The sequence below is a fragment of the Jaculus jaculus genome, chromosome 1 (genome assembly GCF_020740685.1).
Source record: "Jaculus jaculus isolate mJacJac1 chromosome 1, mJacJac1.mat.Y.cur, whole genome shotgun sequence".
In the NCBI taxonomy this organism is placed as follows: Eukaryota; Metazoa; Chordata; class Mammalia; order Rodentia; family Dipodidae; genus Jaculus; species Jaculus jaculus.
This window is the reverse complement of record NC_059102.1, coordinates 38,345,826-38,361,538: the sequence shown is the minus strand read 5'-3', so window position 1 is coordinate 38,361,538 and position 15,713 is coordinate 38,345,826. Positions and strand designations below refer to the sequence as shown.

Genomic DNA, 15,713 nt, shown 5'->3' with positions numbered 1-15,713 from the left:
CACATCCTTACCAGCATTTATGGTCCTTTGTTTTCATTGATGGTGGCCAATCTGACAGGAATGAGATAGAATTTTGACATAGTTTTAATCTGCATTTCCCTGATGACTAGGGATGTATAACATTTTTTCAGATGCTTAGGTGCCATCCTTATTTCTTCTTTTGAGAACTCTCTAGTTCCCTAACCCATAGCTTGTTTGATTTCTTATTATTTAACTTTTTGAGTTCTTTGTATATCCTAGATATTAATCCTCTAACAGATGTATAGCTAACAAAGATTTTTTCCCATTCGGTAGGTTGCCTTTCTGCTTTACCCACAGTGTCTTTTGCTGTATGAAATCTTTGTAATTTCATGAGATCCCAGCAGATAATCTGTGGTTTTATTGCCTGAGCAATTGGGGTTATATTTAGAAAGTCTTTGCCAAGACCAATATGTTGAAGGGTTTCCCCTACTTTTTCCTCTAGCAGTTTCAGAGTTTCAGGTCTGATGTTAAGGTCTTTAATCCATTTGGACTTAATTCTTGTACATGGAGAGAGAGAAGAATCTATTTTCATCCTTCTACAGATATGTATCCAGTTTTCCCAGCACCATTTGCTGAACAGGCTGTCTTTTCTCCAATGAGTATTTTTGGCATTTTTGTTGAATATCAGGTGGCTATAGCCATCTGATACATCTGGGTCCTCTATTCTGTTCCATTGATCTACATGACTGCTTTTGTGCCAGTACCATGCTGTTTTTTTTTTTTTTTTGTTTGTTTGTTTTTTTTACTATGGCTCTGCAGTATAGGTTAAAATCAGGTATGGTGATACCACCAGCCTTATATTTGTTGCTAAGTATTATTTTAGATATTCAAGATTTTTTGTGATTCCAAATGAAGTTTTGGATTGTTTTTTCTATTTCTGTGAAGAATGTCATTGGAATTTTGATGGGGATTGCATTAAATGTGTAGATTGCTTTTGGTAAGATTGCCATTTTCACAATATTGATTCTTCCAATCCAGGAACAAGGGATGTTTTCCCATTCCCTAGTGTCTTCTGAAATTTGTCGCTTGAGAGTTTTAAAGTTTTCATTGTAGAGATCCTTTACTTACTTGGTTAGGTTTATTCCAAGGTATTTAATTTTTTTTTTTTTTCGGTTTTTCGAGGTAAGGTCTCTAGCCCAAGCTGACCTGGAATTCACTATGGAGTCTCAGGGTGGCCTCAAACTCACGGTGATCCTCTTACCTCTGCCTCCCCAGTGCTGGGATTAAAGGCATGCTCCACCACGCCCGGCTTCAAGGTATTTAATTTTTTTTCTCAATTTTTATTAACATTTTCCATGATTATAAAAAATATCCCATGGTAATACCCTCCCTCCCCCCATTTTCCCCTGTGAAATTCCATTCTCCATCATATCCCTGCCCCATCTCAATCAGTCTCTCTTTTATTTTGATGTCATGATCTTTTCCTCCTCTTATGATGGTCTTGTGTAGGTAGTGTCAGGCACTATGAAGTCATGGATATCCAGGCCATTTTATGTCTGGAGGTAGCATGTTGTAAGGAGTCCTACCCTTCCTTTGGCTCTTACCTTCTTTCCTCTACCTCTTCCGCATTAGACCCTGAGCCTTGGAAGGTGTGATCGAGATGTTACTCGGTACTCTAGTCACTTCTTTCCAGCACCATGATATCTTCTGAGTCGTCCCAAAGTCACTGCCGTCTGAAAAGAGAAGATTCTCTACCCAAAGTGAGAGTAGCATTAATATAAGGGTATGAATATTAAGAGAAGTGTTTACTGGGCAGTTTGATAAGCATAGTATATACATTTATCCAGACATCAACAGATGTTACACCCCTAGGACTCATGACTACCCCTGTTTTAAGTTTTCAGTATCAGGGATGTATTCTCTCCCATGGAGCAGGCCTCTAGTCCAATTGGAGGGCAGTTGGTTTCCCCATGACAGATGTGCCACTATTGCACCCTTTGGCTCATTTGTGCTGGCTGGCCAATTATAAGGCTTGCAGTGTCCACTGTTGAGTATCTTCACTGGTGGTATCTCTTTCTACCATTGAACTGCATGTAGAATGGCTTCTTCCAGCCTTCTGTCAGCTACTTAATTTTTTTTGATGCAATTGTGAATGGGAGTGATTCTGTTATTTCATCCTCTGTGTGTTTGTTGTTAGCATATAGGAAGGCAACTGATTTCTGTGTGTTTATTTTGTATCCGGCTACCTGGCTATAGGTGTTTATCAGCCTTAACAGTTTGCTGGTAGAGTCTTTAGGGTCCTTTATGTATAGAATCATGTCATCTGCAAATAATGATAATTTGATCTCTTTCTTTCCAATTTGTATCCCTTTTATGTGTGTGTCTTGCCTTATTGTTATGGCTAAGACTTCCAGTACTATATTAAATAAAAGTGGGGACAGTGAACACCCTTGTCTTGTTCCTGATTTTACTGGGAAAGCTTCCAGTTTTTCCCATTTAGTAATATGTTGTTTGTAGGCTTGTCATAAATAGCTTTTATTATATTGAGATGTGTTCCTTCTATTCCCAGTCTCTGTAAGACTTTTATCATGAAGGGATGTTGGATTTTGTCAAATGCTTTCTCTGTGTCTAATGAGATGATCATGTGATTTTTGCCCTTCAGTCCATTTATATGATGTATTACATTTATTGATTTTTATATGTTGAACCATCCCTGCATCTCTGGGATAAAGCCTACTTGGTCAGGGTGAATGATCGTTCTGATATATTCTTTGATTCTGTTTGCCAATATTATGTTGAAATTTTTTGCATCTATGTTCATGAGGGAGTTTGGTCTGTAATTTTCTTTTTTTGTTCTATCTTTGTCTGGTTTTGGTATCAGGGTGATGCTGGCTTTGTAGAAGGAGTTGGGTAGGATTCCTTCTTTTTCTATTTTATGGAAAAGCTTAAGAAGCAATGGTGTTAGTTCTTCCATGAAGGTCTGGTAAAATTCAGCAGTGAATCCATCTAGGCCCAGGCTTTTTTCAGCTGGGTGATTTTTTATAACTGGTTGGATTTCCATACTTGTTATAGGTCTATTTAAGTGATTAATCTCATCTTGATTTAATTTAGGTAGGTCATATACATCAAGGAAATCATCCATTTCTTTCAGATTTGTATACTTTGTGGAGTATATATTTTTATAGTATGTCCCTATGATTTTTTTAATTTCTCTGGTATCTGTTGTGATGTTGCCTTTTTCATCTTTAATTTTATTAATTTGTGCCTCTTCTCTCTTTTGCTCAGATTTGCTAAGGGTTTATCAATCTTGTTTATCCTTCCAAAGAACCAACTATTTGTTTCATTGATTCTTTAGATTGTTTTTTTTTTTTTTTTTTTTTGGTTTCTATTTCATTTATTTCTGCCCTAATCTTTATTATTTCTTCCCGTGTACTGATTTTCAGTTTGCCCTTTGTTCTTTTTCCAAGGCTTTAAGGTAGAGCATTAGGTCGTTTCCTTGCGACCTTTCTTTCTTTCTTTTTTCTTTTTTTTTTTTTCAAGGTAGGGTCTCACTCTAGCTCAGGCTGACCTGGAATTCACTATGGAGTCTCAGGGTGGCCTTGAACTCATGGCAATCCTCCTACCTCTGCCTCCCGAGTGCTGGGATTAAAGGCGTGCGCCACCACGCCCAGCGTTCTGATTTCTTAATATAGGCACTTAAAGCTATAATTTTGCTTCTTAGGACTGCCTTCATTGTGTCCCAAAGGTTTTGGTATGTTGTGTTCTCATTATTATTTGATTCTATGAATTTTTTCCTTCTTATTTCTTCATTGACCCATTCATCATTTAGTAGTGTATTATTTAGTTTCCATGGTTTTGTGTATGCTCTCTAGCTTTTCTTGCTATTGATTTGTAGTTTGATTCCATTGTGGTCAGATAGAGTGCAAGAAATGATTTCAATTTTCCTGTATTTGTTAAGATTTGCTTTGTGTGCTAATATATGGTCTATTTTAGAGAATGTTCCATGTGCCACTGAAAAGAATGTATATTCTTCAACATTTAGATGAAATGTCCTGTATATATCTGTTAGGTCCATTTCTTCTATCACCTCATTTAATCCAGATGCCTCTCTGTTTATTTTTTGCTGGGATGACCTGTCAATTGATGAGAGTGGGTGTTAAAGTCACCCACCACCACTGTAATGGTGTTATCTGTGACGTTAGTTCTAATAGTGTTTGCTTGATGAAGTTGGGAGCCCCCATGTTAGGTGCATATATGTTTAGGATTGTAATGTCCTCCTGTTGGAGTGTACCCTTAATCAATATAAAGTGACCTTCCTTATCTTTTCTAACTAATGTTGGACTGAAGTCTACCTTATCAGATATTAGGATAGCAACTCCTCCTTGTTTTCTAGGCCTATTTGCTTGAAACACCGTTTTCCAACCTTTCACCCTAAGATAGTGCCCATCCTTTGTAGAAAGATGAGTTTCTTGGAGGCAACAATTTGAAGGATCCTGCTTTTTAACCCCGTCTGTAAACCTATGTCTTTTGGTTTGGCCATTGAGGCCATTGATATTAAGATATATTATTGAAAGGTGTGCATTTATTTTTGCCATTTTTTGTAGTTCTTCCAGTTTTACCTTCACTCTCTTGTGTTAACTAGTATTTGAATATGGTTTGTTTTTTTCCAGGTTCCTTTTATGTGTGCTTTTCTTTTTCTTCAGCATGGAGGATTCTTTCAGGCATTTTCTGTAGAGCTTGTTTTGTCTTCAAATATTCCTTTAGCCTGCTTTTGTTGTGGAATGTCCTTATTTCTCCATCTATTTAAATGGATAGCTTTGCAGGATAAAGTAACCTTGGTTGACAGTTGTTATCTTTCAGAACTTGGAATACATCACTCCAAGCCCTTCTGGGTTTTAAAGTTTGTGTTGAGTTATCTGGTGTGATCCTGATGGGCTTGCCTTCATAAGTAACTTGATTTTTCTCTCTGCTTTCAATATTTTTTTCTTTGGATTGTGTTTGGTAGTTTGATTATAATATGGCAAGGAGTGGTTCTTTCCAGGGTTTGTGTGGTTGGTGTTCTAAAGGCTTCCTGTATCTGCATTGGCACCTCTTTCCCAATTTGGGGGAAGTTTTCTTCTATGATTTTATTGAAGACTATTCCTTTGGAGTGAAATTCTTCTCCTTCTACTATACCCTAAATTCTTTGGCTTTGCGTGCAAATGCCTTAACTGCTAAGCCATCTCTCCAGCCCTTTTTAAAATTTTACTTTAGAGAGTGTACAAGAGAGACAGAGATAGAGATACACAGAGAGAAAATTAATAGTCCAGGGCCTTAGCCACTGCAATCAAACTCCAGGTGCTTGCGACACCTAGTGGGCATGTGAGGCCTTGCACTTGCCTCACCTTTGTATGTCTGGCTTATGTGGGATCTGGAGAGTAGAACAAGGGTCCTTAGTCTTCGTAGGCAAGCCCCTTGACCTCTGAGCCATCCCTCCAGCCCAGTGGTTCTGTGTCTATCCATTAACATGCTCTCTCTCTACTTAGATCTTCTTTGATTCATTTATTCAGTATTTTTTAGCTTAAAGAAGTCCTGTGCATATTTTGAGAAATATATACCTATATAGTTCATATTTTATGGCAATTGAAAATTAATTTTATTACTTATGTACTCATTGCTAGTATGCTATTATTTAGAAACAGGTGTGTGTGTGTGTTGCTGGAAATGTAACTCAGGGCCTTCAAGCATGCTATAGAAAAGTGTTTTATATGAGCTACATCCCCAGCTCACAACTGCTTTTTGCAGATTTATCTTATACCTGATAACTCTGCTGAATTTAGTTGTTCATTCTAGGTGGGTTTTATTGTTGTTTGTAAATTTATTGGGATCTTCTGAACAGACAATCATATCTAAGGCTACAGGGCAGTTCATTGTTTCCTCTCTGATCTAGTCTTTTGTTTCCTTTTTTTGCCTTACTGCACTGGCTACAACTTCCTGCCCTATGCTGAATAAAATTCTTGGTTCCCCATCTTGAGAGAAAATTTTTGCCTTTCATTACTAAGTATAGTGTTGACTCTAGGTTTTTGTAGGTGTTTTTCATCAACTTGAGGACATTACCTTCTACTCTTATTTTTCTTTTTTAAATTTTATTTTAGAGAGAAAGAAGTGGTGTGCCAGGGCCTCAGCCACTGACATTGAACTCCAGGCCCTTGTGCCACCTAGTGGGCATGTGTGACCTTGTGCTTTGCTTCACTTTTGTGTGTCTGGCTAACATGGGATCTGGAAAGTCAAACATGGGTCCTTAGGCTTCATAGGCAAGTACCTTAACCTCTAAGCCATCTCCCCAGCCCCTACTATTATTATTATTTTTTCTTATTTTTCAGGGTAGGGTCTTACTCTAGCCCAGGCTGACCTGGAATTCACTGTTTCAGGGTGGCCTCAAACTCATGGTGCTCTTCCTACTTCTGCCTCCCAAGTGCTGGAATTAAAGGCATGCATCACCACGCCCAGCAAAAGGTTAGCTTCCCTGACTGGGAATTGAGCCCAGGCTGTAGTGGTGAGAGCACCAAATCCCAATCACTAGACTACCAGGGAGCGTCCTCTTACTTTTTAAATATTTTATTTTTACTTATTTATTTATTTGACAGAGAAAAGGAGAGAGAGACAGAAAGAATGGGCACACCAGGGCTTCCAGCCACTTCAAACAAATTCCAGATGCATGTGCCACCTTGTGCATCTGTCTTATGTGGGTCCTGGGGAATCAAGCCTCAAACTAGGGTCCTTAGGCTTCACAGGAAGGTGCTTAAACACTAAGCCATCTCTCCAGCCTGTCCTCTTATTTTTAATTAATTAATTTGATAGAAAGAGAGACAGGCAGATAGAGAAAGAATGGGCACATCAGAACCTCCAGCCAGTGAAAACAAATTCAGATACATGTTCCATCTTGTGCATCTGGCTTATGTGGGTACTGAGGAATTGAATCTGGGTCCTTAGGCTTTGCAGGCAAGTACCTTAACCACTGAGCAATCTCTCCAGCCCTCTATTGTTAGTCTTGTAGCTTTTCTTCTTTTTGAATCATGACTGGGTATTGAATTTTGTTGTTGTTTGCAAGGCAAGCTAATGACTCACTCTGTAGCATCAGGCTGACCTCAAACTCACTATGATCCTCCTATCCGAGCCTTCTGAGTGCTGGGATTATAGGCATGAGCTACCATGCCGGGCTTGGGTACTGAATTTGTCAAATGGTTTTCTGCATTGATTGTTATGATCATGTGAGTGCTTCTTTATCCTGCTAATATGGTAGATTATATAATTAACTTTCAAATATTTAACATATATTTGCTTCCCTGGAATAAACTTCACTTAGTCATGGTATATAATTTTTCGATATATTGCTGAATTCATTTACTAATATTTTGTTAAGGATATTTGTGTCCATATTCATGAGAAATATTAATATAGTTTTTTCTCTTTTCCCTTCCCTTCCATCCCTGTCTTCTTTTCCTTCCTTCCTTCCCTCCTTTCTTTCTTTTTTTCACCTCTCCCCTGAACTGGGACTATTCCCTGCTTTTCTGTTTTCTGGAAGAGACTTGTAGAATTGATACTAAATCTTTTGTAGAATTTCTCCAGTTGAAACCATTCGGGCACAGTGATTTCTTCTTTGGGAGTTAAAAAGAAGCTATAGGACTAGAGAGACATGGCTTAGAACTTAAGGTGCTTGTTGGCAAAGCCAGAGGACCCAGGCTTGATTCCCTGTGACCCACGTAAAACCAGATGCACAAGGTGACGCATGCGTCTGGAGTTAATTTACAGTGGCTAGAGGCCTTGATGCTCCTATTCTCTCTCTCTTAAACAAATAAGTAATATATATATTTAAAGTTATACCTTTCAGGCTGTAGCTTAGTGGTAGGCACCAGATATAACTCCAAACTTCTGTGATTTTTAGGTTAGCCAAGGCTATATAGCAAAATCCTGTCTCAAAACAACAACAAAAGAGTCCAGTGTAGAGTGATTCTTTAGGATACTTGAGGTCCTAGGCTTGATCACTAGAGCTTCTCTCCCCACAAAAAGCAATATCCTGTATTAATCTGGATACTGGGCTTCTACTGATATCTCTGGCTGCAGGCAGAAGGCTGCCTCCTTAATGCTCTCCACAGGACCTCACTGGCCTCACCTGTGTCTCTGTGGGTTGGACAGTGGGTAGCCTCTGGTGGCCTCCTAAAGGTGTGCGTGGTGAAAGTCCTAAATCTACTAGGCAACATCCAGCTAGGATGGGGCAGGGATAGGAGTCCGGGCTTGCATATTCAGCCTCTGCTGGCCTGGGGAGGTGCTGGGGGTAATTTACTCCATGATATCAAGCTGGAGAGCTGTTATCTAAAACTGTTTTATCTTGCTGGATTGGTTAGAAATAACTGGTTTTTACAAGGTGACACATGCACACAAGGTAGCATGTGCATCTGGAGTTCGAATGCAGTGGCTAGAGTCCCTGGAATACCAATTCTCTCACATTTTCTTTCTCTGTCTCTCTTTCATTAAAAAGAACAGGCTTTTGTTGAGACTTTTGTTTGCTTGTTTGTTTTTTGAGGTAGGTTCTCACTGTAGCTCAGGCTGACCTAGAATTCACTATGTAGTCTTAGGGTGGCCTCGAACTCATGGCGATCCTCCTACCTCTGCCTCCTAAATGCTGGGATTAAAGGCACGCACCACCACACCCGGCTTTGTTGAGACTTTTATTTCCTGTGCCAACTGGCATCTCACAGCCGCTGACTTCATTTGCAAGGGGGCTTGCCACTGTATTGCTCTTTGGGGTTTCAGGCCTTGGTTAATCTTTCCTCTTTGGTTGCCTTGTGATGTTCCCTTGTACCAGCTTTTATATAATAAAACCTGGCACAAGCACATCTTCTCCACCTTCTTGAGTGTGAAAGCTCTAAATACTTCTTTAAAGTAGGTTTTTGGTTTTTTGCTTTTACGTTTTGCCTCAGAGACAAGTGCCCTCTATCGTCACCTGCAGCCCCGTGGTTCAGGGGCAGACACTTTGGGTAGGTGGTGGGGCGCTCTGGACCCGCCTCGCGGCCTGCATCCTTACTTCAAGAGGCAGGCTTCTCCGGGGATGGACGCTCTATAAATAGGTTGGAAGAACTTGTAGTTGTGAAGGTTTTCAGCTAACCCCATAGAGGGACATAGCTTGCCCTGAATATTTTGGCCATTCCATGGGGTGGGGGCCTGGCTCTCTCCCACTTACCCACAAGAGAGAAGGCCCCCTGAACCTGCATCACACCAACAGAAGGAGGTGGCATTTCCAGTATCCTCGGGGACTGCTGTCATAGTGATGTTTTCTCATCTGATTCTTGTGACATCTCATGAGTAGTTACTGCCTTGTTGTACAAAGTAGTCTGGGCTGCTCCTTGGGAAGATGAGCAGCCCCTAATGTCATTGAAGCTCTCGGAGGTCATCCTGCTTCCCGTCATCCTGCCTTACTGTGAAGGCTTTGCCCTCCTGTGCCAGCTCTGGGCACATGCTCAGGAATGCCTGGAATACCTTGAAGCTGCCTGGGCTGTAGGCTCAGAAAACCCCAGCAGCAGCCTGATGTCACTCTGTTGCCTTTCCATAGTTGAACACAATGTCCTTCCTCTGTTTTCCCTCATAGCCAGCCTCTTCCCCTAGCTATATTTAGGACTTTCTAAGATCTTTTTTTTTTTTTTTTTTGTCTTTCAAGGTAGGGTCTCGCTCTAGCCCAGGCTGACCTAGAATTCACTCTGTAGTCTCAGGGTGGCTTTGAACTCATGGTGAGCCTCCTAACTCTGCCTCCTGAGTTCTGGGATTAAAGGCATGTGCCATCAAGTCCAGCTTTTTTTGTTGTTGTTTTTTTGTTTTTTGAGTTAAGGTCTCACTCTAGCCCAGGCTGATCTAGCACTCATTCTGTAGTCCTTAGGCTGGCCTCAAACTCACAGCAACCTGCCTACCTCTGCCTCCCAAGTGCTGGGATTGGCATATGGCACTATGCTCAGCCTTTTTAAAAATGTTACTTTATTTTTATTATTTTAAGAATTTTTAGAAAATATTTTTACTTATTAGCAAGCAGAGAGAGTGATAGAAGAGAGACAGAGAGACTGGGTTCACCAGGGCCTCCAAGCTGCTGCAAACAAACACCAGGTGCATGGACCACTTTGTGCATTTGGCTTTACATGGGTAGTAGGGGGATTGAACCTGGGTCATTAGGCTTTGCAGGCAAGTGTCTTAACCTCTGAGCCATCTCTCCAGCCCCTTTAATGTTACTTTTTTAAAAAATATTTTTTATTTATTTGCAAGAGAGGGAGGGAGGGAGAGAGAACGGGAACACTAGGGCCTCCTGCTACTACAAACAAACTCCAGACATATGACCATTTTGTGCATCTGGCTTTACAAAGGTACTGGGGAATGGAACCCAGGCCTTCAGGCTTTGCTAGCAAGTGTCTTTAACTGCTGAACCATCTCTCCAGCCCACTTTTTGTTGTTGTTATTTGTTTGTTTTTTTCAAGGTAGGAGTTCACTCTATCCCAGGCTGACCTGGAATTCAATATGTAGTCTCAGCTGGGCTTCTATGTGAGAATGAAAATACTTAGTAGCAGAGGCCAGTAAGTTAAAAAGGAGACATAAAGGGAAGAGAAAGGAAGGGAGGAGGGTACTTAATAGGTTGATATTGTATATATGTAAGTACAATGATTGTGATAGGGAGGTAATATGATGGAGAATGGAATTTCAAAGGAGAAAGTGTGGGGTGGAGGGAATTAACACAGGATTTTTTTAATAATCATGGAAAATGCTAATAAAAAATTTTTTTAAATGTAGTCTCAGGATGGCCTTGAACTCATGGTAGTCCTCCTACCTCTGCCTTCCAAGTGCTGGGACTAAAGGCGTGCACCACCATGTTCGGCTTCCAGCCCACTTTTTAAGATCTTTACCACCAAAACATTCAGCCCTTTTTTCTCAGGGGCGGAGGAGGGGGCACATGGTTATCTTTAGAAACCCATGCCAGAACAAGCTTTGCTCTAGGTATGACTTGGTTCCATCCCTTTCTAGAAGTCTTTCCTATCTATAGAGGTTTGGGATAAAAATAAATAAATATAGCCGGGCGTGGTGGCGCACGCCTTTAATCCCAGCACTCGGGAGGCAGAGGTAGGAGGATCGCCGAGAGTTCAAGGCCATCCTGAGACTACATAGTGAATTCCAGGTCAGCCTGAGCCAGAGTGAGACCCTACCTCAAAAAACAAAAAAACAAAACAAAACAAAAATAAATAAATAAATAAAAGCCAGGCTATTAGAACAACATGAGTAGGATTAGGCCTGGGAAGAGGGTATCTTCCAAGCAAAACATCCATGTTTGCTAAAGCTAATGGGCGTCTATAGGTAGATAGTTGCTAGTCATTCATCAGTTCTAAACATTTCTCCACCAAACCCCTTACCACTTTTCCCTTCAGGAAAACTGTATTTCTAAAGGTTTCCCTCTCCTTCACCAGATAGAACTCTACCAAGTAATCATTTCTTTCCTAAGTTTTAGATCACAGAGATTCACCTTAACATTTCTGATCAGTGTGAAATAACCAGTTGTTATAATAAAGTCAGAGAAATGTGATACTTCATTCAGTACAATTGCATGCATGTTTTTAAGCTGTGACAATAGTTGTACATCCCCCATGCTAGTGAAAAACCTTTAGAAAGCATATTTTCCAGGCCCTTTTTGTTGTTGTTGTTTGTTTTCTGAGGTAGGGTCTCACTTTAGCTCAGGCTGACCTGGAATTCATGATGTTGTCTCAGGCTGGCCTCAAACTCACAGTGATCCTCCTACCTCAGCCTCCTGAGTGCTGCGACTAAAAGTATGTGCCACCACACCTGGCAGGGCCCTTCGTTTTTTAATTTTTTTAAATTTTTAGCAAGAGAACTTCCTCAAAAAAAAAAAAAGAGTTATACAATAAAAGTCCTTCATAGGTGTCTGAGGCTCTCACAGAGTTGTCATCTGCGTGACTTCCCAGGCATGCTGTGCCCTGGCTCAGGCTCTGGGGAGCTGGCTACAGGTGGTAGGTGCCCTAGTGTCTGGCCTTGCCAATGCCTTCTGTGCCAGCTTGTGGCTGAGCGCAGCCCCTTACTGGTAGATTTTTTTTTCCCCCCTAAAACTAAAGGGAAGCACCTTTCATCCTGCATGAGGGTTTTGCACTTTGCTTCCCGTTACTTGCTTTTGATGTCAAAATCCAGATTTTCTGGTTTTCTTTTTTCCTTGCTCTTTGCTTACCTTCTCTTTTTTTCTTCCTCTCCCTTCTTTTGGGTATGTATCTAGTATGTGGTGTGTGAACCATACGGGCACTTTGTGTGCACGCATGGAAGGGCCACAGGGAGATGTCAGTGTTCTTTATCAGCCTTGAGCCGTAGTTCCCTGGGACAGAGTATTCCGCTAAACTTGGGGCTCCTCGGTTTTCAGTTACACTGGCTGACCAGAGAGCCTCAGAAATCCTCTGCCTCTGACCCGTCAGTGCTGGGGTAGGTGTGTGCAGCAGGCCTGGCTTTATTTACATTTATGTATCTATTTGAAGGTAGGGTCACAATGTAACTCACTATGTAGCTCTACACTGGCCACACTGGCCTTAAACTCACAGGGATCCTCCTACCTCTGCCTCCTGAGTGCTGCGATTAAAGGTGTGGGCCACCATGCCAGCTTTTAAACTTTATCTCATTTATTTTTTTAGTTTTGGTTTTTCCAGGTAGGGTCTCACCCTAGCCCAGGCTGATCTGGAATTCACCGTGTAGTTTTAGGGTGGCCTCAAACTCACAGCAGTCCCCCTACCTTTGCCTCCTGGGCGCTGGGACTAAAGGCGTGCGCCACCACGCCCGGCTCTTTATTTTGTGATGTGGGTTCTGGGGATAGAACTCAAGTACTCATACTTGAGCAGCAAGCACTGTTTCCTGCTAAGCCATCTCCCCAGCCCTACTTATGGATTATTTTTTAAGCTGGGCATGGTGGTACACACCTTTTTTAGAAATAATTTTTATTTATTTATTTGAGAGTGACAGGCAAGCGTCAGAGAGGGAGATATTGAGAATGAATGGGCATGCCAGAGCCTCCAACCACTGCAAACGAACTCCAGATGCATGCATCTGGCTAACGTGGGTCCTGGGGAATCGAGCCTTGAACTGGGGTCCTTAGGCTTCACAGGCAAGCGCTTAACAGCTAATCCATCTCTCCAGCCCTGGATTTTTAATACATCATGGGCACCACATTATCTGGTAGAGTTCGTTTACTGGGGAGGAGGGTAGGAACCCCAATTTTCTGAAAGTGATAGGTGCCTGGGTCTCAGGTGATGTGTGTGAGGCTGGGGGAACGTCTCTGCAGTCTCTTCTGACAGTCTCTGCTTCTCAGGTGACCCGGCGCTTCGGGATCCCAGGACTGAAGAAAACCATGGACTGGTTTGGCTACTATGGGGGCCCCTGCCGCGCCCCCTTGCAGGAGCTGACCCCTGCTGAGGAGGAGGCCCTGCGTCTGGATTTCAGCAGCAATGGCTGGCTTTGAGGATAAGCAGTGTATGCCTGGCCTGAGCCATCTGGGGCATCCGCTGATGCCTCAAGGAGGAACAAGATTAGTCTCTTTGCACATATGTGTGTGTCCTAGGTGCCTGGTCTCTACAGACCTTCAACTGGGAAGGAGCAATTTCTTTATTGTAGGTGCTTTCTCTGCCCTACAGCAGAAGAGCCAAGGGAAAGGGGGTGGGCATCTGGACATTAATAAGTTGGTTTCTGAGGGGACTGTACTTCAGGCTTGGAACTAGAAATCTGAATCTATCATGATGTTGCTGGAGGCCAGGGCTACTCCTAAGAACTCAGCTGACTCCTTCCAGAGGTAGCAGCAGCTCAGGAAACCTGATCAGGGAAGTTTCCCTGGTCTTCGAAAGACCCCAAAGCTGCAATCCACATAAACCCATTTTCATTCATGTTTCTGTCACTATGCTTTGATTCTCACCACTGAATGAATGAGACAGCCCAGGGAATTGTCAGAGGGGTAAATAGTGACACCTGGTGGATAGTCTGTCCACATCCTAGGAGACTATTTTGACCAGTCATGGTCTGAAACCTGGGAACTTGGCCTGCAACAGACCATCCTCTTGTCTATAGGCTCTGCTTTTATTAATAAAAATGATCGCTTTGCTACTCCAATAAAGTTTAACAAGTAAAACTGGAATGGATTATGTAATAGGTTTCTTTCTTTCCAAGGTAGGGTCTCACTCTAGCCCAGGCTGACCTGGACTTCACTATGTAGTCTCAGGGTAGCCTTGAACTCAGTGATCCTCCTACCTCTGCCTCCCAAGTACTGGGATTAAAGGTGTGTGCCATCACGCTCAGTGTAATAGATTTCTTGATAAGATGTCAAAAACCTTCCTAAAGGCAATCAAGCCCTTGTGGTCATCCTTTTCTCAGCTGAGAAAGATTCTAGCAATGCTGGGCAAACAGACATCAGATGAGTGTGGCCTGGGAAGCTTTAATGGTTTGGAATGGGAGACTGTAAGAGGCAACAGAGCCCAGCTGAGAAACTTAAGCAATCACTTTACATACACATCAAAAAGGCTGTCTGCTCCAAAATACTGACCTGATTTGAGTGGTAATGTGTGACTAGTGGCAGAAAAATTGAGATAAAATCGTAAATTACTCATTAAAAACAGGAGTAAAAGCTGGGCGTGGTGGCGCACGCCTTTAATCCCAGCACTTGGGAGGCAGAGGTAGGAGGATGCTGTGAGTTGGAAACCACCCTGAGACTACATAGTGAATTCCAGGTCAGGTTGGGCTAGAAGGAGACACTATCTTGAAAAATCAGGAAAACAAACAAACAAGTAAAAGTAGGAGTAAATAGATTCCTGTTTAGGACAGAGGCTAGACTTTAATATAGTCCCCAGTGGAAACTGCATTTGGTGGTATCAAAGCTTGGGACTTGGCTCCGGGGCTCCTTTTATAGGAACCTTACAGAGCTGTGGGCTGAGAAAAAAGCAGGCCTAGGGCTGGAAGAAAAGTTCAGGCTGGGCAAGCAGCCTAGTTTGTTGGCTAAAGCTCAGCCTCTGGGCTTCACCAGGCCTGGGTCCTGGGACCTGCCTCCTAGTGTCTGTGAGACCTTGGGGAGTCAGCCTAACTTCCCTGAGCCTCAGCTGCAATACAAATTTCATTGCAGAGCTGAGCTGAGGGCCAAGTAAGAGTTGCGAATAAATGGGTTAGGGCTGTCCTTAGAGAAAGGGAAGTACAGGCAGGAGTTGACTTGCCAAGCAGGTCAGGCAATGACTTGTCTCAAGTCTGTGTGTTCCAGTTCTCAGGGTGAGGAAATGGAACTGGATTCAGAAAGACTAGGTCAGAAACTGCACCCCACCCGTGCCATTCACTAGGCTCTGCATTTACTTTACTGATTAAAAAGGAGTTCAAGAGCTGAAGAGATGGCTCAGCAGGGTAAGTGTACTTTCTGCTCAAGCATGAGGGCCTGAGGGAGCCTCAACCACCCAAGTTCGAATCTCCAGGACCCACATAAAGAGCTGAACATGGCACACATGTCTGTAACCACAGTCCTGTGGGGAGGAGAGACAGGAGATTTTCTGGGACTCACAAACAGCAAGCTCTGGAATCAGTAAGACCCTGTCACAAGAAGAACAGGCGGGTGAGTGACGGAGGGGCCATTCCATGCTCTCCTCTGCAGGACAGCGCACAGGGCACCACATCAGCACGTACACGTGCTTACAACACACGCACCTCACATGTACTACACACACACACAC

The 15,713-nt window shown here is 42.4% G+C and overlaps 1 protein-coding gene across 3 annotated transcripts in view; it reads left to right on the top strand.

Annotated features, from left to right (window-relative positions):
* Hoga1 (4-hydroxy-2-oxoglutarate aldolase 1) overlaps positions 1-14,143 on the top strand; it is a 46,206-nt gene extending 32,063 nt beyond the window's left edge. For all 3 annotated transcript variants that reach the window (XM_045161127.1, XM_045161126.1, XM_004669903.2), the window contains one exon: positions 13,328-14,143. In XM_045161127.1, the coding sequence (XP_045017062.1) occupies positions 13,328-13,477 (150 nt within the window). In that variant the 3' untranslated portion in view covers positions 13,478-14,143. The remainder of the gene's footprint in view (positions 1-13,327) is intronic.
* The last annotated feature ends 1,570 nt before the right edge of the window (positions 14,144-15,713 follow it).